This window comes from Argentina silus, assembly GCF_951799395.1.
Source record: "Argentina silus genome assembly, chromosome: 16".
NCBI lineage: Eukaryota > Metazoa > Chordata > Actinopteri > Argentiniformes > Argentinidae > Argentina > Argentina silus.
The window spans coordinates 12252437-12278925 of record NC_139670.1 but is presented as its reverse complement, the minus strand read 5'-3'; the positions used below and the strand labels follow the sequence as shown (position 1 = coordinate 12278925).

The window sequence follows — 26489 nt, the reverse complement described above, 5'->3', positions numbered from 1 at the left end:
ATGCAGCATCAACCTTTTGTTGTTGCACAGGCAGTTACTCCAGACAGCTTTGAATATTAATTTGTTTACAGGAGTTTCAGTCTGAGCTTATTTGTTTTATTGGATGTGAATGCAAACTCCTGCAGTGCTTCTGCACACAGAGTTCCATTTAGGAGTGACGGTGGAATCTGAACTAGCATAATATGACCAGTATATGAACTATGGTCACACATTGTAATAAATCTGCCACCCATTATGAAAGTCCATAGATATATTTCTGTAGTTTGAGTGAATTGAATACATGTGATACTCATAGACAATCAGACAGCAGAGAGCATAATCCAGATGTGACCCTCCCATTCAGAGCTCATGTCCATTAATCTCTCTCTCTCTCTCTCTCTCTCTCTCTCTCTCTCTCTCTCTCTCTCTCTCTCTCTCTCTCTCTCTCTCTCTCTCTCTCTCTCTCTCTCTCTCTCTCACACATATTACACACACATACCTTTTGGGGTTGGTTGGATTTCACACCCTGACCCCCCTGTTCTGTGTCATTAAACACTTTTTATTTCCCATAATCCCAAAGTGAAAGCTCCTTTCCTCTCCTTAAGACAAGTTAACCCACGGGTCATGTGATCCTTTGTTAGTAGCAACAGGCATACAGGCTTGGCATACAGGCTTGCCTTGCGCCTGCGTTGTCAAGTTCTTAGTTCTGCTCATTGAGTTTTGTTTTGCTTTATTTCTGACAGTATGAGCACATCTTACGAGGCCTCTGTTGGTATTGGCACCTGGTGCGTGTGTGTGTGCGCGTGTGTGTGTGCATGTGCGTGTGCGTGTGTATCGTTTTGACATGTCATGATTTGAACTGAAGGGTGGGGCAGGGCGGGAATGTGTGTGTGTGACCAATCCTTTACTTTGCTCTGCTCTTGTCGTTGTCATAAAATGTGGAATGACAAGAACAACAGGTCAAAATCAGTTTGTAAATCATTCACAAACAGTTCATAAACACTTCAAAATGCGGTTGATCTCTGTTAGGCTAAATTTGCGAAGAGTTTTAGGTAGAAAAACATTCACTCTCAGTAATTGGCTTTACACAGCCCTAACTCAATGACATGAGTTATGTTCTTCATTCGGGCCCTGTAGGAAACCATTCCTTGCACAGCCAGCAAGCATGATACACTACACTATAACTATGACTTCCTATTACTACATCCTATCATCCTGATTTCTGGACTAAAACTGTTTGTACTGGAAGGAACTGCTTCACATTTAACAGAGGACGGACTTTCTCCGTACTTTTCAATATAGCCCAATGTGTCAGTGGGACTCATAGGGCATGACATTAAGACAGGAGGAAGTCATTATGCCAGGCCTGGCCCTGTTGGTTGTGTGAAGGACATGTCTATGTTGCAGAGGAACTGTGTGTAAAGACTATTTTGTTGTTGTGATAACTCTACTGACAATGACCTAGAACCTGTGTTAAGATCTGACTCCTGTATTGATGTGATTAGTTTGATGACTGTATTAACTCTGACCTGTGACCTGTGTTGACGCGATAACTATGTTAACACAGAAGCAGAGTTCTCACTCTGGTGTGTGACATGTTCACGTCAGTGTCAGATCTAAAACAGAGTTCCATGACTCACACTGCAGGGTAGACATACAGTACAGCACGGCCTCTTCACAGCTCACTACAACATTAACCCCTCTGTGACACTGTGACTGGCTGAGTAAAGCTAATGGCTGTGAGTGAAGCTAATGGCTGTTGTTTTTTTATTAGAAAAATATCACTCTGACAAAACCAGCTTCCACCAGTAAATAAATAAAAGACAGCCATCCAAATATGGCACATTGGTCTGAGGAAAATAGTTTGAAAATGGTGTAAGTGCTTCTAGACTCACTGACTTTTTGCAAACCGCACATTTATTGTTTTGGGATGCGAATACCATAACATGACCAAGTTATGTCTCACTACTGCAGTTGACCCATTGGGACTCACTCTCACAAGCAGACAGACTCAGTAGTAAGCCCTGTCCCATTCCTTCCGGGTACAAACTCAGGGCCCAGGGTGACACTCCTCAGTCTGAGTGTACAGACAGGGAGGGGAAGAGGGCAGGGTCCGTCAGGAAATTCCCAGAAATACAGCACTTCCTGAGTTCCCCTCTCCGGCCAGGATACTACTCGGACCCGCTCCCTCTGACCCCTAAAATAGTGATGATGTCAGAGACCCACGAGGAATGCTGTCACTCTTCAGTCCGATTCTCCACCCTTCTCCCATAAGTGTACACTCATTCACTCCTCCTCCAGCATTGCATTGGGTTAAGCATGGTTATGTTAAAGCAACCTTGTTTCAACCAACCTTGGTTTCACCGTATTTGTTAGAGCAAAAACGTTCAATTGAATTTGATAAAGACCGTAATGCTTTATACAGGTCTTGGTGGGGTGCCTGCCACCTACCTAAGTAAAGGTAAGAAAAACACATATCAATGAGAAATGCTTATACCACGGCAGGTTCCCCGCAATTACACAGGTATATTACCATCCCCTCCTCTCATACTTGTTGCAGGCTGCTGATGAGGATGTTGGTAGATGTACCTCAGGCTACAGTCAGGAGCTGTTATGGCCCCGTTCAGTTTTCCCCAGCATCAAAGAAGGGGAACCGTCAGGAGTCAGGACTGCCAAAAGAGCTCTGGCATAGCACTGAGATTCTCTTGTAAAGTCAACTTTACGACTAGAAAACCAATGTTTCTCTCATGAGTTAGGCCTATCTCTTTCCAGGAATAGGCCTAGAGCTTTGAATCTGATATCCAGTTCAATTGGATTTCATGGCTCAGGCTATTCATATTTTATTATTGATTTTGGAAAATGAGCAGGTGTTTCATTTTTGATGATAAACTAGCCATCTAGTTCTGTGTCTGATCTCGATGTTTTCAATATTTCCCCTGGCCCCTATGGCAGAGCCCTGGATGCCTCAGTTTCCCAGCTGCCCCAGTAATAACTAGCCAACCCACTGAGGACTGAGCGCAGTTAATAAGGCTCTCTATCAATAGAGTGCCGATACAGTGGAGCCGTGTGTGTGTGTGTGTGTGTGTGTGTGTGTGTGAGAGAGAGAGAGAGAGACCTAGCCAGCCAGCCCTGTGTGAGTGTGTGGGGACAAAGAGAGCATTATATGTGTTCAGGAGAGGAGAGGGTAGAGACGGAGAGAGCGTCTGACTGAAGAAGGGTAGAGGAACGCTCATTCTCTGGAGCCATGTCATATGAACATCCTCCTCTGGGTCATATGATGAGCCGCGTGTGTGTGAGAGAGGTGGGAGGTTAATGAGGTAGTTAGCCTGTGTGTGTTGGTGGAGTGTTTTACAATCTGTCTAAATGTTGTCTGAGGTCACTGAATATACAGGGTGAGATGTTACTCTTGAAGATAATCCTTTATGAGCAGTATTCACCATAGTAGTCTCCTGATATCCCATATGAATTTGAATTGGGACTAGTAAACTGCACTTAACAGGAGTCATGCAGCATTTCCCCAGACACAATTCCTTAGACACCATAGACAATCATCTGTATGAATGACTGTGCTTATGTGTGAGTGTAGGATTGTATTAGTGTGTGTGTGTGTGTGTGTGTGTGTGTGTGTGTGTGTGTGTGTGTGTGTGTGTGTGTGTGTGTGTGTGTTGAAAAATGAAGTTGCTACTGCCCCCCAGCCCCCCTACAAGTCCTGCCCTCTCCAGTCCTAGTCAAAATGCATTAGGGTATTTTCACACTTGTTCCCTTTCCCTTTCAGAAATCAGGTCACGTAGATGGTCGTAGATGGAAGCAGGTCACGTTGATGGTCTCAGAAACTGTTGGCATGTGCTGTCTCTGAATGATTTTTATCTGAACACGTACCATGACATCTGCATAGAGAATAGCCTTTTTGTTCTGTAAGGCCTTAGGAGATGGGGCAGGGGACTCAAGTGATTCTCTCCTCAAGTAGATGACTCGTCATCAAAGCCGATGGGCTGACTGATAGGGCTCCCGTCCACACAGAGTTCCACGATCACAAGACTACTCAGCCCTTCAGGGTGTTTGTGTGACTTAGAGGTCCAGGAGTGCACTGTACTAGACCCCTGAAACAACTGTTTATCTGATACATAGGGTGTTTTGGAATGCTGGAATGGGACAAAAGCCTGCACACACTACACTGATCTAAGCTAAGCTTTGACAAAACAGGTTCTGTGGTGTGTGTGTGTGTGTGTGTGTGTGTGTGTGTGCGTGTGCGCGCGCGTGTGTGCGTGTGCGCGCGCGTGTGTGCGTGCGTGTGTGTGCATGTAAATGTAAATGTAAGTGTAAGTTGTCAGGCAGGCGGTGGGTGACAATGTCATAATGACATATTGTGTGTGGGTTGGCAGTGAGAGTATGCCCTTTATTCCGGAGAGGTATGCCAGTTATTTACATACACAAACACACACCTACACAGTCACTCTGTCCTCGTCCACATGGCCTCAGCCATGTTAAATCTCTTTCGCCACTCCTTAGGTTTCCCTGTTCTCACAGACAAACACAGTCACAGTCAATGTCACAGTCAAAGTTCTGTTCTGTTTGAATGCCTGCCGCCGGGTTGAACTGACCACAGCAGCTGGTGCTTAGCCCTGTTGAAAACAGTGAACTCTGTACTGGAGTCTGGTCCCGTGGTAGAGCTGCCGCCTCCAAAGTACATATCATCCGGAAGTTAGGGGTTTAAACTCCCTCATGAACTTGTTCCCTCTTGCGTCTCCTAGTCCCTTTCATCCATCTCCTTGTCTCATTCTGACTGGTTCAATAAAGCTCAGTCAGGCGTTGCTGAGTGCATCTGTGTTTTCCTATGAGACAGAGGTCTCACCAGGGTGCTATAGGTTTACAGTGTCAACCCTTTATCTCAATCTGATCTCACTGTCTGTCTGCCTGCCACCACGGACACAGCCATAGTGGAGGGGAAGGGGGGGGGGGGGGTGCAGGCTGTTAGACACACTTTTACACACACTGACAGATCTGTCAGTAACACACACAAAGTCTATGTGTGTGTGTGCCAAGTTACTGGCGCTGTGCACCTGTTGAGCAGAGGGATTGTCTGACATTCACAATGGGGTTGAAGACAGATGACCCATGTCCCCCCATAGCCCCACACCACACACACACACACACACACACACACGCTGAAGTGGAAGACGGAGAGACAGAAGAATGTGTGAGGTGTTATCCCTTTCCTGGTCTCAACCCTGTTAGAGCAGTGAGTTACTGTAGACACCGTAAACAGAGACAGGTTCATAGGAGTGCCGACACGATGACCTTCATACATGGTTGTAAGATTCCTCTGTCATGTCAGTCATCTACAGGTCATTAACCAAACTCACTGGTTGTTGGTTGGTAAAAAAAATAAACTAGTATGGTAGTGTTCAGTGCTTTAATGTAACCCTTTCTCCATCTCCATTTATTTTTTCCTCTCTCTTCCTCTCCTCTCTCTCTCTGTAGAGGTATTTGGTGTTTGAAGATTCTCATGAGGGGGAGAAGAAGGATCTCCAGGGTCGACTGGTGATGCTGGAGTCTCACACACGCCAATTAGAGCTCAAAACCAAGAACTATGCAGACCAGAGTGAGTTAGACACCACACACACTCATGCACTCACACACCTCACACTACCTACTCTGTCCCATGGACTGTGTGTATACGTCTTGTGACTGTGTTGCCCCCACTGCCTGAAGGCAGCTGGAATCTCTCCATCACCCCCAATGAAAAAAAAACATTGGTACCAGTTACGTAATGTCCTGTCCCTGTTTTCTCCCGCTGTTCTTAACACATTTACACAGCCCAATGTCCTGTCCCCATTCTCTAATAGAATAGAATAGGGGCCGCACATGTTCTAACTTGAGATATCTGTATAGCAGCTCTGACGTTCAGCACATAAATCATGCATTGATGTCAATGGGAAATTCCTGTGAAAATTGCTAGTTTGAGTACTGTAGGAATGACATTTGCACTGAGAAATGCACCAGTGTATTGGAGGCTGGCTACAGGCTGAGATTGTCTTTGTAGATCACCTGCATAGCTGGAAGCTGTGTGTGTGTGTGTGTGTGTGTGTGTGTGTGTGTGTGTGTGTGTGTGTGTGTGTGTGTGTGTGTGTGAGTGTGAGTGAGTGACTGTGTGTTACTGTGTGAATGTGCCGCCAAGCACAGCCTCACAAACCGTGGGAGGATCATTACATAAGGAATAAAAACAAGGCAGCAGTGGTGTCAGTTGGTAGTTGTCTCAATAGGCTGTAAGGGAGTCAGCGCTCTCTTTTATGGCTGGGTTTCATTGTTACCGATAGTAAATGCACACACACACACACACACAAACAAACACACACACACACACACACAAAATGTATTCTCTCACTCAATTTAGCATTCATTCATGCCATCTCTATTGATTCAGTCTATAGTTGCGTTTTGAGTGTGAAATGTCTTAGTTAACATAGTTAGGGGGAAGCTGTGGTGGCTGCCAGCTGACCCCGAGTGAGTGAACACACACACACACACACACACACACACACACACCGACCGCCTGACTCTGTATTCTACCAGATCCCCCCTCGAGTCCACAGTTGTTGTTCTCTCTTTCTCCCTGTCATCGTCTTTAGTTTTCTCTCTCACCGTGCACGTCAGTTTGTTAACGACTTAAACAGATTTAAGAAACTATAGTGAAGGATCTATCACCCATCTCTCTCTTACTTTGACTGCTCTTTTCCCCTCTCTTTCTCTCTTCTTCTCTTAAACAGGTGTGTGTGTGTGTGTGTGTGTGTGTGTGTGTGTGTGTGTGTGTGTGTGTGTGTGTGTGTGTGTGTGTGTGTGTGAAAGAGAGAGACAGAAAGAGGAAGAAAGTTGATGATGAACAGGACCGATATAGCTGACTGTTGGCTCAGAACACACAGTGATTTAATCTCAACTGACACACACACACACACACACACAGACACATGTTGGTTTCCTAGAGGGGTACTACCCACTACACCTACCTCTGCAGCTGACATGGGTTATTTCTGTCAGTTCCTCCACCTCCAGTTCCTCTATCTGTCTGCTTTTAGTCATGGTGAACAATGATTTGGCTCTCATATTATTGTGACATTGACTTGCCTTTTCCATCGTTCAATTGAGGTTTTGTAAGCACAGAAACTTGCAGACTGGTACTAGAATATGGTGGACACCGTGAGAAGATAGATGGTTTTGGTTTGCAACTACAACCCATAATAAAGCCACAGACCCAAAGCCAGTATTACAGTCCATAGTTGTTACCCAGGCTAGTTGGCCATAAATGAGACGACTCTGGCAGCCGTAGTAACACTTGTCTGGTGTTGGGACGGAGTGTCATTGTCAATGAGCAGATGGCAAGGCCATGTTAGTGTCTCAGTTTCTGCCTTTGTGAGAGAGAGCATTGTCGGGTTGGGCAGTCATCTGAACACACACACACACACACACACACACACACACAACGTTGTCAGGGTGTTTCGTCTACAAACAACCAATGCCAGCCAAGAGTACCACACAATGGATAGTGCTCTAGACTCTAGAGTATGTTTTCCTTAGATGGAGGGAGACAGATTTGTGTGTGTGTGTGTGTGTGTGTGTGCGTGCCTGGTGTGTTTGTAACTGTTTGGATTGTATGACTGTCGATGGGCCTGTGTGTATCTGTGATATTTGGTTTGTGTCATTGTGTGTTAGAAGGCGTATATGTTCTGCTTTCTTGAACAGTAGGAAGTAGATTGTGTTCTGGGGTGACTGTGCTCCTTCAGCCTGCTTGATTATGGCAGGATTATGCTCATCCAGTGACCCCCTAACTCAAAGCTTTACAAAAGGCAGTCTGGAAGATCAGTCTTCCCTGCTCACTTGAGAGCTGTAAAGACAGTTTTTTTCCTGGTGCACTGAGGACACCTTGTGGCTGTGGGTTGCTACTACAACCCCTAGTTATTTGTTGCCTTGATTCAGATCTGACTTGTACAGCTCCCGTCACTTCAGAAATACTGTATTTATGTGGCCTGTGGTGGTCCAGTGGTCTAGCACCATGGCCTACAGTGCACACATACGCCCATGTCGGCTTGGGTTAGAATCCGGCCCATGCCCTGCTGACATACCCTCTCCTCCTTACTTTCCTGTCTTTCTCTACTGTCTCTATCCAATAAAACTGAAAAACACAAAAGTATACCACACTCCAAAAATAACCTAAAAAAGGGAAATACTATATTTGTGTGTGTACTTACCTTGTTTTTGGCTTATATATACATGTAATTAAATGATCTGACCACTCAGTAAAATAAATTGTTGTCATAAGGCTCAGGATAATTCAATGAAAAGAACTATGCTATACTCTCAGGATGATGTAACTTGATTTGGCCTACATCAAACAAAATATCTGAACACACACAAACGTCTATTTGTTCCTTTTATGACAGCTTGTGTTTTATGTTTCCCTCACCGTCATTGCCCTCTATTCTGTTCTGTTGTTGTGAGTGATGTCCTCACATGGAACTGTTCTCTCTTTCAGTTGGCAGATTGGACGAGCGAGAGGCAGAACTGAAGAAGGAGTACAATTCCCTTCACCAGAGACACACAGAGGTATGGAGGTGCCACAGGAGTCGATAGATGGATTTAGATAGCATAATCATAACAATATAGGTACATGGATAATGATAAAGTTAATGCATATATTCTTGCACAGCTCTCTTGTCTATACCAATCTCCTAGCAGAGCGTCCTCCCATAGGCTATACCTGAACCAAGAAAAAGACACTGCTATTCCCAGTCCATTGTCAGTTCAGACTATAGCAGAGAGACAGAGAGATGAGGGGAGGGAGAAGATGTGGAAATGGGTCATCTGAAGCCGGCTGGAGCGTTAAGTCTCCAAACATGAAGTGTCATGTCGAGTTGGTCAGGCTGTTATCCATAATGCATTACAAGCAGATGGTCTTGGCTCCAATGCAAAAACAAATCATTCGGGCCCACACAGCCAATATGAAATCTGAATATGAAGGCATATACAGTATGCCTCAAATGGAACCTGCCACACACACAGTTGACAGCTGAATACCCCGGTTGGAAAGACTGCCTGTTGCAGCTGTGCACAGACACAAGAATCACATGGAGGCAACTGCCTGCCTGACAGCCAATACGTTTCACCTCTAATGAGAGCCGCATGTCACGTGAAATCAAGTTTAAGTCCAGTGCATCCCAATTTAAAGGCTGTATTTTTTATCTGCTCTGGATATCTGCATGTTCCACTTTAGTACATGCATTCACTTAACTATGATACTTATCAGGAGTCTACTGTATGACTGTGAAGTGCATTCTTCCCTCCTCCCTTCCTTGAGGTAAATCTCTGACCTGGCATGACTGAGTGTGTGGTTTTCACTTCATACTTCACACCTGTCTGGTCATGTCGGATCAGTGATTTCCGATGAAGTAAAGGAGGAATGATTTATTGGAACACTGTTAAAATGAACCCCCCCTCTCCTCTCCCTGTGTGGTATGTTCCACGCAGATGATCCACAGCTACATGGAGCATCTGGAACGATCCAAACACCAGCACACAACACCAGCAGACCCCTCAGACTCAGGCACGCTGGGCAGAGGACGGTAAGACTAAACCAACACAACAGGAAATTATTCCTCACCGATGTTCCTGTTATTATGATGATGATAATAATAATAATGCATTTATTTTGTATCGCTTTTCTCATTACTCAAAAGACACTACATATAGTTGGATAAATAAAAAGTTAAACAAGCACAGTGAACACAACAAAGCAAGTTTAAAAAGATGGGGTTTGAAGGAGGAGAGCGTGCTGGATTCTTTGATATCTGTAGTTATTTTGTGTCATGTTCACCTGTCACTTTGAGCCACGCTCCAAGATCACTGTACGGTATACAGGTGTAACACTAACTAGCCAGGGTTAAAAAAAGGGATTCCAACTTCCTGGATGCGCTGGTCTCAGAACTTTGAAGCAAATCAGCTGCCTCCCACCAGGCACCTGACAAACATCAGCCCCTGGCCTGGGCATTGATAAAGTGTCTTGTCATTGTAGATGTATACCTGATTTGGTTCCCAAATGTATTTCGCATTGCGTCTCACCTAAAGGTCATTACGAAAAGGAATTGGCTGGGACCCACTTTTTGACTGTGGATGAGGGCTAAGCTTAGCATATAGGACCACAGTGTCTCTATGGCTGTGAATGAGTAAGCAGTATTGTATGGAAGGGAGGGAGGACTCAACCCCTCTTCTACTGAAGCTCAATGACTTCAGTATTTCTAGGGGGGGAGGGGGGGGGGGCGACTTTTGCCAGCGTTTTGTCTGTGTGAGAGTGTTTGTGTTGATGTGGAGTGTTCCAGTGCTACAGGCACCACTCCCACCTGTCTAATCTCCACAGGCTGGCTCTGCGGATGTAGGTCAGGAAACCTGTCTAAGAAAAGAAAGGACAGGACAGGAGAGGAGAGGGTTTGGAAGAGAAGATTGATGGGAGAGGAGATGGGAGATAATGGAGACGACAGAATAGACTGGGGTTGTGAGAGACACAGAGAGAGACAGGGACAGAGAAGAGAGAGAGAGGGGAGAGGGAGAAAAACAGTACAAGAGGGAGTAAAACAAGGAATAGGGGAGAGGAAAGGCAGAGATTGGGATGGATGGAGACCGGGGGAATCTGCTGGGTATAAATTGGGCAGTTTTGGCAGTGGCTAGTCAGAGTAATCCCCCAGTGGGATGATGAGAGGTTCAGTGGTTTGGTGCTGTAGTAATAGTGCTTTAGTCTGTTGGGAAGATTATGAGCTCTGTGGTGAAGTGAAACAGCACTGTGAAAGGAGGTCATTGGACTCCCATTGGTGGAAATACCACGAAATCAGATCAACTTGGAGCTTTTTAAATCCTCTCAGATTTATGTGAATCTTTACCATCGGGATTTGGATGTTGTTTGTTTTCCAGAAAGTGTGTGTGTGTGTGTGTGTGTGTGTGTGTGTGTGTGTGTGTGTGTGTGTGTGTGTGTGTGTGTGTGTGTGTGTGTGTGTGTGTGTGTGTGTGTGTGTGTGTGTGTGTGTGTGTGTGTGTGTGTGTGTGTGTGTGTGTGTTTCTATAGAAACCCTCTATAGTCCCTCAGTCACTGCAGACATGCTGCCAGTTCCCACAGGCTTTTTCCTCTCCTTTCAGTCTCCTGGTTTCAGCCAATGAGCTGAGAGGAGGCATATGGAACGAGCTGCCTCAGCATCCGAGAGGGAGGGAGGGGAGGGGCGGGGGGAGGAACAGAGGGAGTGAGCAACAGAGAATTCTAGACTGCACAGCGGCAGGAGTGTCGCAGCTTAGGACAGCAAGAGGCACGCAAGAGGAGTTGTGTCCAAAAATCCGTATCATCTGCCAAAAGAGGATACTATCAGAGAGCAGAGGAGAGGAGGGGAAAGCGACAGCTGCTGCAAAGCCGATGTCCTACCTTCCCTCACTCTCTCTCTCTCACTGTGAATGATGTCACAGTTGGGAGAGTAGCTGTGGTGGTAGAAGCTGAAGCTGGCATCAGCGCTGCCCTACAGTCGCTCCAGCCGCTGTGCTCTGCTGCTGCCACTGCTGCCGATGGGATTAATGTTGTTGTTTCTGCCATTACTCTCTCGCTCTGCTGAGCTCCGCCACACACTCTCCACCGTGCAGCTCTCTATTTGTCAGTTTAGGGGCGAACAGCAGCCCTGGCCTCAGGACAAAGAGACAGAGACAGCAAGTGTGTGTTTCGCAGGCTACTGTATAGCCACAGGGGTGTGTGTGTGTGTGTGTAAACACGGACTTGATCAACAGTGACCAGAGGAGTGTATTTTGGGTTGACTCCACCAACACAGACCGGAAGAGTGTGTTTTGTGTCAGAACGTTTGCGTCGACCAAGAGTGTACTTTGCTTCATTGACACCCCCAGTGGACCCCCCCCCTCGTGTTGTTCCCCCTGCCTGTGCCCCCCTCCTGTGGTCCCTGGTGGTAGGGCGGTGGGCCATGTTCTGGGGGGGCCATGAGCCCCGGGTGTATGCTGCTGTTTGTCTTTGGCTTCGTGGGGGGAGCGGTGGTCATCAACTCTGCTGTACTGGTCTCTCTGTCTGTTCTGCTACTGGTACACTACTCGGTCTCCACCGGTTTACCAGCCCTGCCTTCCCTGCCTCGACCCAGCAGGTAGGTGTGTCTGTGTGTGTGTGGTTGTTAGTGTGTGTTTCACCAACCCCGCAGGCAACACACAGCTAGGGGTGATGGTTGGAGTCTCATTACCTCTCCCACAATCAGTGATCCTCTGTTATTTGTTCCCCTTCTCCTCTCTCTCGTTCCCCTCATTTCCCCACATCTCCAGTTCTCAATCTCGTATCCTTTCCTTCATGTGGTTCTCTGTTTGGTAGCCATGCAGTAGCTGTGCGGTTGCCATGTGGTGAGGTTGCTACTGTGTTGATGTACAGGCAGAAAGTGGGTCAGGAGAGAGGAAGTGAGGGAGACTCAACCGTCATTAGAATGACTGTACACCAGGACCAACGTTCTTAATATCTCTTAACAATTAAATGGATGATTTCATCTGGGTCTCTCTCCGGCATATGATGAACTGCAGTGTTTGTCATCGTTGCCCTGAGTTTGAACTCTGAGGCCTCTATCTATCTCTCTCTCTCCGTATGGTGGTGTGTCTATTGTTCGACTATCGACTGATCCTTTTCAATGCCGCCTGCTCTTTTCAATGTGGTACTCTTTGTTCTATGCACTGTACTGTACCTTTGATACTTTCTCATTGAAGTGGGATCGGTTAATAGTTGTGCGCCAGTTCCATTGATGTAGGGGTTTTCAAACCGGCTAATGATGTTTCCCCGCTGCCTCAAATACGCGTGGGGTGTTTCACATTTTCATATGGAGTTTGAAATGCAAACAAGGACAGACAAAGGAAAAGATGAAGAAAATATCAGTTTAACTTGTGGCTTTTCAGTGACGTATTACATCAAATAACTCCTTGATGTGTAGAGCCAGGCAGCATTATACTTTTTATACTTTGCTTTTTGTTTAGTTTTTACTTCAGAGATAAAGGCTAGAGGATCAATAGAACCATGGAACGGACAACGAATCAACTCAGGATTCACATTGTCTTTGAAAATTATTTGGTGTGTGCGTAAGTGTGTGGGGGGGTGTTAATCTACAACTTAAGCACGTGTGTGTTTGAGTGATGTAGTAGGTTATTAGGACTGTAGGTGACATGGATGTGGGAAGGCTAACGTGCGTGCGTTTGTGCGCGGGCTGGGTGGGTTATTGGAGATGACTTCAGGAAGCTAGCAGGTTGTTATGGCTGCTGATGTGTGTGGAACAGAATCACCATCACTGTGTGATACTATTGGTCATTGGGCTGACCTCATTAGAGCTATAATAGATTATAGTATAAGACTGTTAAACACAGAAACAGCCTGACACCCAGGCAGATACAAATGGATATTTGTAATTGTTTGTGAAAGTTTCACCAAGCAGCTGCAAAGAAAGGTCATTCAGTTTATGACCATGCATTCACCGTGATGCCACAGCTATCAAGCTATCAAGAAAATATTGCAAGTGGAAAATTCTCCCAAGCACTTCCCGATGAAGTCTAATCTCAATCGAATCTCATCAGGATTGTCCTTCAATGTCAAGTGTTCAGTATGATACCGGTACTCCATATGATTCATCTGTTGTTACTGAAGTCGGAGGCTAGCGGTCCAAAAACAGTGACATCTACAGACTTAGTCTGTCATATCAAGGCAGCCAGCATCAGCTTTTCATGTGCCTTTTTAGCCTGCAGCGGGAGTATTGACGAGCGTGTGGGCCACAGCTCATTGGGACCAGCCTCTGTGGGGTTTTTAAACAGTTTGACCTGTTATGTAAGACTGGCTCTGTCACCCCACACTATTATCATGCTATCGATCTATGTCACCTCTCCAGACACATGCATTCAATACCCTTCTGTTTGTACTGTGTGTTTGTCTCTTTGTCTCTCTCTCGTCATGTCTTCTCAATAGGAAATAAACTAATTCCAGAATGATTGTTCCCTCAGAATCACTATGTTCCTCTCCCCCCCCCCCCAGGAAGGAGCGTCCCATCTCCATGGGGATATTTCCATTAGCAGGAAGTGATGGCCTGACCCCCGACCTCCAGAGGGAAAACGTGGACACGCCGTCAGAGCACTGGAGATTCAATGACCTGAGCCACCCTCGTTCTAACACCAGCCTCAAGGTACAGATTATTGATAACGCACTCGCTTCCTTTGGTTAGGCTGTGGGTCCCTAGGTGGGTCCCAGTTGGAGACCCATTTCATTTTAGAAAGGGGCTGTCTGACTTATATTGGCTGTTATACAGTTTACTAAGGATGTGACATGAACGACAGTACCTTTCTCCCCCTCCTTTTACAAAGAGAAAACCGGTAGTGTTTCCCAGGTTCGGCAGGTTCACTTCAGACAGGTGTGTGTGTGTGTGTGTGTGTGTGTGTGTGTGTGTGTGTGTGTGTGTGTGTGTGTGTGTGTGTGTGTGTGTGTGTGTGTGTGTGTGTGTGTGTGTGTGTGTGTGTGTGTGTGTGTGTGAGAACATGCTCTCTCACTCTGCCAAGGGAAGGAAACCTTTACAAGCCTTTTGAGAGAGGGAGGCTTGGTTCAGAGTGCCCAGAATGGCAAAGCAGGCGTGTGTGTGGCGTAGAGCCCGGGGGGGGGGGGGGGAAGGAGAGGAAGTGGTACCATTCGGGGCCATGCTTTGGGGAGAAGGACAGAATGTCAGAGGGGCCAAAAACAGGCTCTCCATGGTTGCCATTAGGAACCATGCTGCTAGCGAGGTTATGTCATAAATATTCATTTATGCTGATTAAATATCCATGTGTTGTGATTATTGTGTTCAGGGGTCAAATGGAGGAGGCATTCATTAGATAGGATTCATTAGATGGTTTTTCAGACTCATGGAACCAGGGCCATATGCCCTCAGCATATTGCATACAGGTATTTTTAACAGTCACTCAAGACTTGATTATAGTAACGTCATTGTCAACCCTAGCCTCAGCTGCGATGATGGGAATAGACAAAAATAGCAACAATACATTTATTGATTCAAATGATCAATGTAGCTTTTCTTAGGGAAGCAGCCTTACTCTTTAGACCCAGCCCAGAACTGTTTGACTAAACCATCCCTCTCTTTAGGATCGGTCCCACAGCCCTGATAGGAAACTTCTCTGTTAAGCCAAGCTTTTCTTTAGAACCAAGCCCAGAGCCCTGCGGCACAATAGAGGTGTCACGGTGAATCTCTCACACTCGGCCCATTACCAGACACACACACACACACACACACACACACACACACACTCCTAACCAGGCTCCCACAGTACAGACACACAGGGATGCCTTTGTGTTACACACTCTGACTCGACATTTCCCAAAGATTTACAGTTCTCATTCATCCCCCCCCCCTCCCTCTATCTTCTCAAAGGTTAGTATGCCATAGTGTGGGCAGATCAGTATGACACACACACACACACACACACACACACACACACACACACACACACAGGCTTTGAGTTTTTTGTCATGGACGGCTATTATCAGTCTGACAGGAACTCTGATTGGCTGGCAGGTGCTGCTATGGCAACAAGAGAGAGGGTGACGCCAGAGAGTATGTGATAGGGGATACTCCCCTCAGGCCAGAAAGAGAAAGAAAGAATGAGACATGGACAGAGGGTAAAAGAGTAAAAATCTAAAAAAGAGACAGGGTTTGAGAGAGAACATGAGAGAATTTAGCATTTACTATGTCTTTAACTATGTATTGACGTAATATTAGAAACCATTAATTGTAGCTGCTATTGTTGTTCTGTGTGTGTGTGTGTGTGTGTGTGTGTGTGTGTGTGTGTGTGTGTGTGTGTGTGTGTGTGTGTGTGTGTGTGTGTGTGTGTGTGTGTGTGTGTGTGTGTGTGTGTGTGTGTGTGTGTGTGTGTGTGTGTGTGTGTGTGTAGTTTGATATGACTCCTGTCTCTGTTCTACAGTTACCCCTGTGAATTTTGTTATGAGCCTGCACTGTTTATATCACAGAGGCACCTGATATTAATAATGGATAGATCAAGAACATTGAGAGAGATCTGCATGTTGTCTTTTAAAGTAGTCAGTTTTTGATCATCAGTAGTTTGATCAAAATGAGAAGCTCTGTAAAATAAATCTGTAAATGTTCCCATTAGCTGATGAAGTCCCAGTGTGATCACCTCTGTAGATGCCTGCTCATCACCCAGAGTGAAATCCACACTGCCAGGGTCACCTTCTATGACCTTCTAGTCTATGCCGGCCTAACATGCCTTACTCAGCTCAAACATGATCCACTCGCCAATTCACATCATTCATTAGGAGAAAAAACCTTGATATTTTTCCAAGCATCTTGACTAACAATAAGGCAAACGTTTCCTTCTTGAAAAGATCAAGTGCCACCATTGGGAATTCATTCATATCCCCATAACTGACCACATACACTGAAATCTGTTCCATTCCTACTGTGTGCTGTCTCCCATCTTTTTCTACCAGCTTTTACCTGTATATCATATTTCCCTCAACAGCACTGCTCTGTGTGTCAGTGTTGATGGGGTGCACAAGCATTCGCTGAACAATATGAAGTACTTGTTGTGAACATAGCTCTAAGGTGGGCATTTGCTATAACTGTTCTCTTGACCAGTTGGAGGCGCCAGACTCCCCAAGCAGAGGGGAGGGTCTAAGTTCTCAGGAGAGTTCGGCCAATCAGCAGGCTGAACAGAACCAGGTAGACCTGTCTGTCAGCTGCACAGAAATCACCCTGGAAACTAAAACTACCCCGTTGTTGTTTTTGGCCTGGAGTTGCTGTGTTGTTGATGTCATCTCGTAAAATATTATATTATATTAAATATTATATTTCTGTGCGTTCGTAGATCATAATACTCTGAGAGCTGCATGTTAACCACCAACTACAGTCTCTGCATCTTGAGTAGTGTTCTTCACTACTGGTCCTGGAGAGCTACGAAGGGTATCAGGTGTGTGAGTGTTAGACTGAGACAAAAACCTGCTCACCCTGTAACTTTCCAGAACCAGGCTTGATAATCATGAACTCTGAGTCCCATGAACTTATTTGAAGTGAGGGTGTGTGTGGCACTTTTGAATTTAATCCACACAGAGTACTGTATGTTCAAATGAATCAAGGCAGGTTGTAGTAAATTTACTTTGTATGTTGGACATGGGATTGGTGAGGTTGGAGTGCTTGGGTTGCATGTACTGTAGCATTTGTCTGATCATCTTTTCGGGGTTGGTTGAGCTGCATGGGATGTCACTCACATGGACCTTGTTGGTGTGACCATCCATTCTTCAAGAGGAGAGATGGTCTAGTAGTTGACTTTTCTGTCTAACATTATGTTTTAACAGCATTGATGTGAATCAAGATGTTTTTTGAGTTTGTTTTCACTTTTTTGTTTCAGTGAAAAATTATGTTATCAATAGACTGCAAACGTTTGGGGTTTTTTGGTTTATTTTATGCAGTTCTATGCCTTGTGAATTTTAGTATGATTGTTTTTTTGTGTGTTTTTTTTACACTTTTACTGAGTGATGGCAAGTGATGTGATATAATGTTTTTTAACATGCAGATTCAAGTTCCTTCACTTCAGTGGTCTTTCAAGGAATGGAGACATGGATAGCCAGTTATTTAAGACTATTTGGACATGACCCATATCCTTTAGTCTACATCCTAACAGCGTTTAATGCATCTTTCTTTTTCCCTCTCTTCCTCCTCTTCCTCCTCCTCACTCCTCAGGATGAAATGTCAGATGCTGGCCGTGGAGGCTCCAAATCTAACACCCCCTCGTCCAGTCAAGGAAGCGGATCCAAAACTGGCACCCCCATCTCCACACGAAGAGGATACTCTAAAGCGGGCATCCCAATGTCCGCACAAGGAGGAATCTATCAAACAGGCACCCCAACGTCCTTGCAAGGAGGAGTCTCTGAAACAAGCACCCATATGTCCTCGCAAGGGGGAGGTTCTAAATCAAACACGTCTCGGTCTTCTCAAGGCGGTTCCCAGTCAGTCACACCCGCGTCCAGTCAAGGCGGAGGCTCCAATTCAGTTACACCCATGTCCACGGATGCGTCTGACATTGCCATGGCGTTAGTGGACACGCCGCTCCAGGGAGAGGAAGTGGCAGAGGGTCTGAACAGGAACCTGGACTGGAGCAGCAGTAAGCCAGACAGCAGCAAGAACATCTCAGGAGTGCAGGAGGGACAGGAGGATCAAGGCTCAGCCACGACAGGCACCGGTCAGTACTGCAGTTAGTCCTGTCTGTCTATGGTTATTTTGTACTGTGTTTTGTGTGGACCCAAGGAAGAGTAGCTGCTGCTTTAATCAAATGAAAGGAAAATTAACAAATAAACTCAAGGATATGAGTATGATGGTTTGTTTTTCTAGGTATTAACATGCTTCTCCTCTCGTCTCTCTAGATGGAGGAGACAATGTGGAGCAGTCAGAGGTACAGGCTATCATAGAGTCCACTCCTGAGCTGGACATGGACTTCGATGGCTACAGAGGGACCAGGTAGGATCCACAGGCTTACTTTGTCTTGTAAACCCAATGGTCATGTATGTGTCAAACACTTTGTTTGGTGAATGCTGCTTAATTATTTTCCTGTGATTAGTCAAATTACTTGGTAAAATGACTCCCCCCTCCCCCTTTCTTCCCCTACACCTGATTCCTCCTGCAGCACACCCAATAAAGGTGGTATAGAGAACCTGGCATTTGACCGGAACACTGAGTCTCTGTTTGAGGAGCTATCTTCAGCAGGGACCGACCTGGTAGGAGATGTGGACGACGGGGCAGACCTACTGGGTAAGACTCCTCACACCTACATGGAGTAATAGTAATAACCGTCACAGTAGTAATATAATAAACATCCCTCTAGTTTTTATCTCCTTTCAAGATGCCCAATGGGCTTCTAAATCTGCATAACTCCCAACTCTATTGAGGAAGAGGAACCCATTTCTCCCCTCATTAACTTTCTCTCTCCACACTCCGGCTCTGTCTCTCTTTTTTTTGGGTCCCCCTCAGATGAGTTTTCTGGTGTGTATCATTCCACTACTCCTCCTTCGCTCATCACCCTGTCCTTCTCCTTCTCCCTCTCCCTATTTCTCCTCTCCTAATAGTGTCCCTAAAGGGCCAATTATATTCATTATTTTCTGTACGGCATATTGATCTCTCGTGTGTGTGTGTGCATAGTACTGCATACTAGAGTATAGTAGTGGTCATATTAGTGAAATTGCTCAATAGAAACATTGTTTCTTTTGTTTTTAAGTTATTCTGTCTTATAAACTTCTTGTTTTCTACTCCATTGCCTGCATGGGTCTCAGACTTAGACCTGAACTTCCTGGGTAAGACAGCGGAGGGGGGGGGGAGATAGGACTGAGAATGTCTAGTATTGACATTGTTGATTTTGGGGTGTTGTTACGATTATTCACTTATTCACTGTCCAACTGAAATGCTTTTGAATGATACCTGCCATGAAAAGAAAAAGAAAGAAATGAAATCTTGTTTTCTTTTCAATGTATTGTTTTCTCTGTTTACTTTTTTCTCAGGTATGGGCCGTGAGGTGGAGCATCTCATCCAAGAGAACACACAGCTTCTGGAAACCAAGTAAGATATGGAAGTATAAAGAACTGCAATCTCTGTGTTGCTTTCTGATTGTAGACAATAATTATTGATAAATTAGACCAAGAATAAAGTGCCCTGTAACTAATGTATTGGTCCCATGTTGTTGAGCTAAAAAATGCACACTACTGTCCCCCGCTTTTCACTGAGAGTTCTACTAGTCATTCCATGCTTATATTGTGTGTGTGTGCGTGTGCGTGTGCGTCCAGAAATGCATTGAACGTGGTGAAGAATGACCTGATAGCACGTGTGGATGAGTTGGCCTGTGAGAAGGAGGCTCTCCAGGGAGAACTGGATGCTGTGAATCAGGCCAAGAGCAGGCTGGAGGAGAAGAACAAGGAGCTGGAGGAGGAGCTCAAGAAGTGAGTTTACCTCTTCACGTGTTCCATCAAAGTGCTTATCGCATCCTTCCCCCTCCTTCTTATCTAAACGTGTTGAATCAGTGATTACCTCAAGGAGGTGAGGTATTTGAACAGAGCGGTTCCTGAGCTGTCCCGTTCAGACGTCATGCTCTGTGTGTTTTGATGTGGTATCATTACTTACTCCAAGGTGTGAGATTTAAGGTGACTGTAAAAGTGTGTTCTCTCTCTCTCAGGATGCGGGCCGAGATAGAGGAGGCCAAACAGAGGCCCAAGAATGAGGACGATGACGTGAGTGCTCTGTGTGTGCGTGCGTGTGTGTTTTCATGCTTATGTTTGTGTGTGTGTGTGTGTGTGTGTGTGTGTGTGTGTGTGTGTGTGTGTTGTACGTTTATCTATGTGAGTAATGACTTAAAGTGTGTGTGTGTGTGCTCATGTCTAAGGGTCATGCTGACCTACTGTGTATCATCCTCTTGCAGAGTGACGTGCCCACAGCCCAGAGGAAACGCTTCACCAGGGTAGAGATGGCCAGAGTCCTCATGGAGAGGAACCAGTACAAGGAGAGGCTGATGGAGCTCCAGGAGGCTGTACGATGGACAGAGATGATACGGTGAGGAGGAGAGGGGGAGGAGGAGGAGGAGGAGGGGGGTGGGTAGGGGAGGAGGGTAGGGGACGGTTTCCGATAAAGGATTTTGTCCAAATAGAATTGTTCATTGTTTCATCCCTGTGTTGTTATTTTCCTTCACTCAGAGCATCAAGGGAGAACCCAACACTCAATGAGAAGAAGAAATCCAGTATCTGGCAGTTGTAAGATACTTTACTCCTTCACTCCTTTATTACAATCACTCCTTACCTCCTCCTCCTTACCTCCAGTCCTCACCTCTCTTTTCTTACAATCAGTCTATTACATTCTCTTTGTTCTCATTCTCTTTTCTCCACGCCTTCCTCTCTTCAACACTCCACATGTAGTACCTGTGATGTGCCTATGAGATGATTTGGTGGTCTTGAAATCTGTCTTCTTCTTTTTTTTCTTTCTTTTTCATTTCCTGTCTTTTGTTCATTTTTTCTTTCTTCTGCAGGATGTAGGTGAAACTTTGACATGCTAATGGTTTCTAACTGGCTCATGGTGTGATCTTGAAAATGTGAAAACACATAACTGGTGGAACGGATCAGGGAATGGCTTTTATGTTCAATCCGATCTGCTCTCTGATTTGTCATTTTGTTCTCATTAGTCTAAATCTAAGCCAAATCATTTCAAATCATTGAAATCTCCCAAGGGACCTGTTTCTGCTTTTAAAGTAAATATATATATGCATATATACACACACACACACACACACACACACACACACACACACACACACACACACACAAATCTTATCAGTAAACATACTGTTCACACACCTAAAACACCTGAATACCCTCCTGAAATGGCATTCCCTGATCTGGGCCCTCCCCTGTCAATATGTATAGAGTTGGTGTGGGTTGAATAATTATTTTTATGTCATTTTGGGGGCAGGGACTAATGCATCATTGTTGGAGAAAGAGAGTGTGTGTAATGCATCTGACTAAGAAATCCACTGTCTCTCCTGCCCTGATCCTCTGTGCCCTCTCTATATCCTGCCTGGTGTTGTCATGTCTGTGTGCAGAAGGTGTGTGGGGGGAGGGAGGGGGAGACGGGGACTGTGTATGTGGAGTCGTGTGAGGGGGGCCTGTGTTTGAATGGATAGTTATCCTCTAGAGGCAGATATGGCCTGGCTGCTGAATGGGTTAAATGAACACACAGTTAGTCATTAGTACATACTCTTAACTAACCACTAGAACAGAATTGAGTATGAACTTCTGATGTTTCTATATGGTCCATATTTGAGACCTATTGATAAACTGATAATTGATGAGGATGACTTCGTGGATACGGTCTCTCCTGTCTGTAGTCATTCCACTTTGTGAGCCTTCTTAACAAGCACACTTGGTTCAAAGCATCTTGATGAGTCATATGTCACGTTAAGCTTTTTGATCTGGGATGATTGGTGGAGTTACTAGCCCTGTTCTGTTGCGTGTTGACTAACTCCCCCGGTCAGTGTACAGTATTAACCCCGCACTCCCCGCTCTCCACTCCTCTGGGAGTGGAGACTCCTGCTGTGATGCCCTGCTCTTGGTGAGTGGACTTAATTGATTAGAAATATCATAGAAAAACGAATCTGGGTGGTGGTGTCCTGCTAGATGGGTGTGGGGGAGGGAGGGGGGGTGGACCTACCCTTGACCCCTTGACCCCTGACTGTTCAACCCTGCCGCCGCCGCTGCTACTGCTTGTGTACACCCCTCTACCACTGTCTCTGTGTGCTTTCTCTCTCTCCCTCTCTCTCTCTCTCTTCCTCCCTCCATCCCTCCATCCCTCCTTCCCTCCACCCACCCAGTTTCAGCCGCCTGTTCAGCTCTTCGGGCGGTGCGGCTAAGAAGCCCCCCGCGGAGGCTCCAGTGAATGTGAAGTACAACGCCCCCACCTCTCAGATCCAGCCGTCCGTCAAGAAAAGAAGCAGCACTCTGCAACAGCTGCCCAGCGACAAGAGCAAGGCCTTCGACTTTCTCAACGAGGAGTGAGCCCACGCACGCACTCACACACACACTCACACACACACACACACTCAAAGTGAGTACTCGCACACCAACAACAAGAGCAAGGCCTTCGACTCTCAGTGAGGAGAGAGTCTGAGAGATGGGTGCGCGCGCACACACACGCATACGCACGCGCACACACACACTCAATCAAAGCGAGCACTCGCAAACGAGCAACAAGAGCAGAGCCTTCAATGTTTTCAATGAGGAGTGAGTCAGAGAGCTGAGTGCACACACAGCTGCCAAAACAAAAGTGTATTCTAGGACAGAAAGGATGAAAGTGTTGGGCGACTTCTCACCCAGCTGCTTGTGTCCCCCAGGGCTGAGGCTGGTAACGTGGTGTCTCGTAGAGAGCAGAAGAGAGCCCAGTACCAGCAGGTCAAAGCCCACGTTCAGAAGGAGGACGGCAGGGTTCAGGCCTACGGATGGAGCCTGCCCCAGAAATACAAGGTAGAACGCAAGGCCATCACTTCCGTCATGTTTACAGACAGTGGAATCTTGTTTCACTTAGAGCTGTTACCTCACATGGAATGATGTACCCAAGAACTGTGAGTCCTGGGTGTGTCTCCCCACAATGGCTTTGCCTCGACACCCTTTGTCACCTGTCAGAAGAGGTGGTGTCATAAGCCTCTCCTCCTCCTGTGCAGGTGCAGGTGACCAACGATAGCCAGGCAGAGAACAAGATGAGGAACCTACCCGTACCTGTCTACCTCAGACCACTGGACGAGAAAGATCTTACCATGAAGGTACAGTATGGTTGTTGCAGTACCTCAGATTCAGTTTGTATTTGTATGTGTGTCAGTGTGTGTGTGTGTGTGTGTGTGTGTGTGTGCTTCACCTTGTGTGTGTGTGCTTCACCTCACCTTGGGTGTTATATATATTTGACTGCGTGTTATTGTGTTTTCATGCGTGCATCCGGGTGCATGTATACCTTGCAATAGGTGTGTTATTTGACTTTGTGTGTGTGTGTGTCCTCATGTTTGATATCGCTAAATGTGTGTGTGCGTCTCCCTCCCCAGCTTTGGTGTGCGGCCGGTGTGAACCTGTCGGGGGGTAAGACTCGTGACGGGGGGTCTATTGTAGGAGCCAGCGTGTTCTATAGTGACCTGTCTGGACCAGAAACAGGAAGCCCCCACAGAAAGATAGGATCACAGAGCAGCCTAGACAAACTGGACCAGGATCTAAAGGTAGACACACACACACACACCCATGCGCGCACTCAACCAGTATTAATGCCACCAGTTAGGTCATCACACACACACTCACTCATCGTTTACCCTGTGTGTGTGTGTGTGTGTGTGTGTGTGTGTGTTCAGGAGCAGCAGAAGGAGTTGAAACAGCATGATGAGCTGTCCTCTCTGGTATGGATCTGTACCAGTACCCAGGCGACCACTAAAGTCATTGTCATCGATGCTAACCAGCCAGGAAACGTGCTGGAGAACTTCTTTGTGTGTAACTCCCACGTGCTGTGCATCGCCAGCGTACCAGGTGTGTGTGTGTGTGTGTGTGTGTGTGTGTGTGTGCGTGTGTGTGTTTTTGTATTAACGTGTGTGCCTCTGTCTTTCTCAGGGGCACGAGAGACAGACTACCCAGCTGGTGAGGAGGTAGCCCAGCACTCTGAGACGGTAGCAACGGGAGAGGGTGTTTCTTCGTTAACCAGCTCGACCAATAGCAGCTCAGGGGGTGGAGAGGGAGTTCTGGGAGGCATCACAGTGGTTGGCTGCTCTGCTGAGGGGGCGGAGGCTATGCCTCAGACAGCAGACTCCCCGACAGGCACTGACACAGAGGCTGGTAAGTGACTGAACGTTCTCAATCATCCTTCCCTTTATGAATGAGAATGGATGGATGATTCTTTCTCTCACTGGGGTAGACTCAAGAGCTGCAGAGGAGGCGACTGAGGCTACAGAGGCCAGTGCAGGGCCTGCCGACCGGGCCGAGGGTCTGGACCTCGGTCAGAGAGGAGTCTACACTGAACATGTCTTCACTGACCCACTGGGGGTCCAACACACAGAGACGCCCTCCAATTACACACAGAGGTACGGGGGGAGATGAAGGCATTAGAATGAAAAAAACAACACACACACACTTTCATTGTTATAACAGCATTTGTACCTTGTTGACAGGGAGTGTGACCTGGTGAAGGATGGGGTGAGCTCTAACCCTAACCCTGAGGAGCAGGACCTGATGAGAGAAGAGGCCCAGAAGATGAGCAGTGTCCTGCCCACCATGTGGTTGGGAGCACAGAACGGATGGTAAGTGTTTGTGTGTTTGTGTTTGTATGTTTGTGTGTTTGTGTGTTTGTGTGTGTGTGTGTGTGTGTGTGTGTGTGTGTGTTTTAACTCAGTGCTCTTGTGTGTTCCAGTGTGTATGTGCACTCTGCAGTGGCGCAGTGGAGGAAGTGTCTCCACTCTATAAAACTGAAGGACTCCATTCTGGGCATAGTGTAAGTAAACCGGCATTAAACCTCCAGTTAATGATTCTGTTCCCAAAATGACAGTTCTAGAACTTCATCCCTATCCACTTCCCTTCCTACTTTACACTGTCTATTGGCCTTCTCTAAAATGTGATTATAATCTGACCCCCCCCCCCCAATCCCAACACCACCACCTAATATTCAACATTGTATTGATAATATCCCTGTTTCTGACTTGCAGGCATGTTAAGGGGAGAGTGTTGGTGGCTTTAGCTGATGGCACATTGGCTATTTTCCACAGAGGAGTGGGTGAGGCCACACTTACACTCATACACACACACACTCATACACTCTCTCTCTCTTTCACTATTGTTCAGCAGGACAGTGGGTGAAGTCCCCTCCATTTTTCTCTCACATCTCATTGTATGTTCATTGCCACAAGGTAATACTGTGATAGTGTAACAGAGGAATTCTACTCTGGTACTCACACATACTACTGTACATCATTGTGTCTCTAACACCCTCTCTCAGATGGTCAGTGGGACCTGACAAACTACCACCTGTTAGACTTGGGCCGGCCCCACCACTCTATCCGCTGTATGACCGTGGTACATGACAAGGTGTGGTGTGGCTACAGAAACAAGATCTACGTGGTCCAGCCTCAGGCCATGAAGATAGAGGTGAGACTTCCATTCAAAACCCCCCACTGCAGTATATATTTGTACAGTAGCATGTAAACATGACGGAATGGTTTTCAATTAGCTAGCTATCTTTTCTCTTATCTTTTAATTAACCCTCCTAAATCTCTCCCTCTTCATCCCTGTTTTCTCCTGTCCCCTCTCTCTCTCCCCCCTCCGTCTCCCTCCCTACTCTCTCTCCCCCCTCCGTCTCCTTCCCTACTCTCTCTCCCCTCCTGTAGAAATCGTTTGATGCCCACCCTCGTAAGGAGAGCCAGGTGCGTCAGCTGGCGTGGGATGGAGATGGCATCTGGGTGTCTATCAGACTGGACTCTACACTACGGCTGTTCCACGCCCACACCTACCAACACCTCCAGGACGTCGATATAGAGCCCTACGTCAGCAAGATGCTGGGTGAGCATGACATTCATACCAGGGTTTCTCCTAGTTATCTCCTCAGCTGATCACACAGGCAACATGATTACAAAGGCAACATTCACCAAAACATATATCCAAAACCAAACCTGTGTCTGTGTGCCTGTTTGTCTGTGTCTGTGTCTCAGGTACGGGGAAGCTGGGATTCTCGTTTGTGCGGATCACAGCTCTCACGGTGTCCTGTAACCGTCTGTGGATTGGCACCGGTAACGGAGTCATCATTTCCATCCCTCTAACAGACAGTGAGTATTGTACATCCCTCTATCCATCCATTCCTCTATCCATCCATCCCTCTATCCATCCATTCCTCTATCTATCCATTCCTATCCTCATTATCACATCTCTGTCT

General features: G+C 46.3%; 1 protein-coding gene across 1 annotated transcript in view; it reads left to right on the top strand.

Moving 5' to 3' along the window:
• spag9b (sperm associated antigen 9b) overlaps positions 1 to 26489 on the top strand; it is a 30765-nt gene that overhangs the window by 1011 nt on the left and 3265 nt on the right. The window contains exons 2-26 of the mRNA XM_083687768.1: positions 5461 to 5581; positions 8507 to 8577; positions 9499 to 9593; positions 14054 to 14201; positions 17760 to 18258; positions 18440 to 18533; positions 18700 to 18824; positions 19568 to 19625; positions 19850 to 20002; positions 20236 to 20290; positions 20479 to 20609; positions 20750 to 20806; positions 22417 to 22596; positions 22936 to 23065; positions 23263 to 23361; positions 23635 to 23802; positions 23932 to 24103; positions 24185 to 24406; positions 24486 to 24651; positions 24739 to 24867; positions 24978 to 25058; positions 25270 to 25337; positions 25560 to 25708; positions 25948 to 26119; positions 26269 to 26382. Coding sequence (XP_083543894.1) covers positions 5461 to 5581; positions 8507 to 8577; positions 9499 to 9593; positions 14054 to 14201; positions 17760 to 18258; positions 18440 to 18533; positions 18700 to 18824; positions 19568 to 19625; positions 19850 to 20002; positions 20236 to 20290; positions 20479 to 20609; positions 20750 to 20806; positions 22417 to 22596; positions 22936 to 23065; positions 23263 to 23361; positions 23635 to 23802; positions 23932 to 24103; positions 24185 to 24406; positions 24486 to 24651; positions 24739 to 24867; positions 24978 to 25058; positions 25270 to 25337; positions 25560 to 25708; positions 25948 to 26119; positions 26269 to 26382 — 3457 coding nt within the window. The remainder of the gene's footprint in view (positions 1 to 5460; positions 5582 to 8506; positions 8578 to 9498; positions 9594 to 14053; positions 14202 to 17759; positions 18259 to 18439; positions 18534 to 18699; positions 18825 to 19567; positions 19626 to 19849; positions 20003 to 20235; positions 20291 to 20478; positions 20610 to 20749; positions 20807 to 22416; positions 22597 to 22935; positions 23066 to 23262; positions 23362 to 23634; positions 23803 to 23931; positions 24104 to 24184; positions 24407 to 24485; positions 24652 to 24738; positions 24868 to 24977; positions 25059 to 25269; positions 25338 to 25559; positions 25709 to 25947; positions 26120 to 26268; positions 26383 to 26489) is intronic.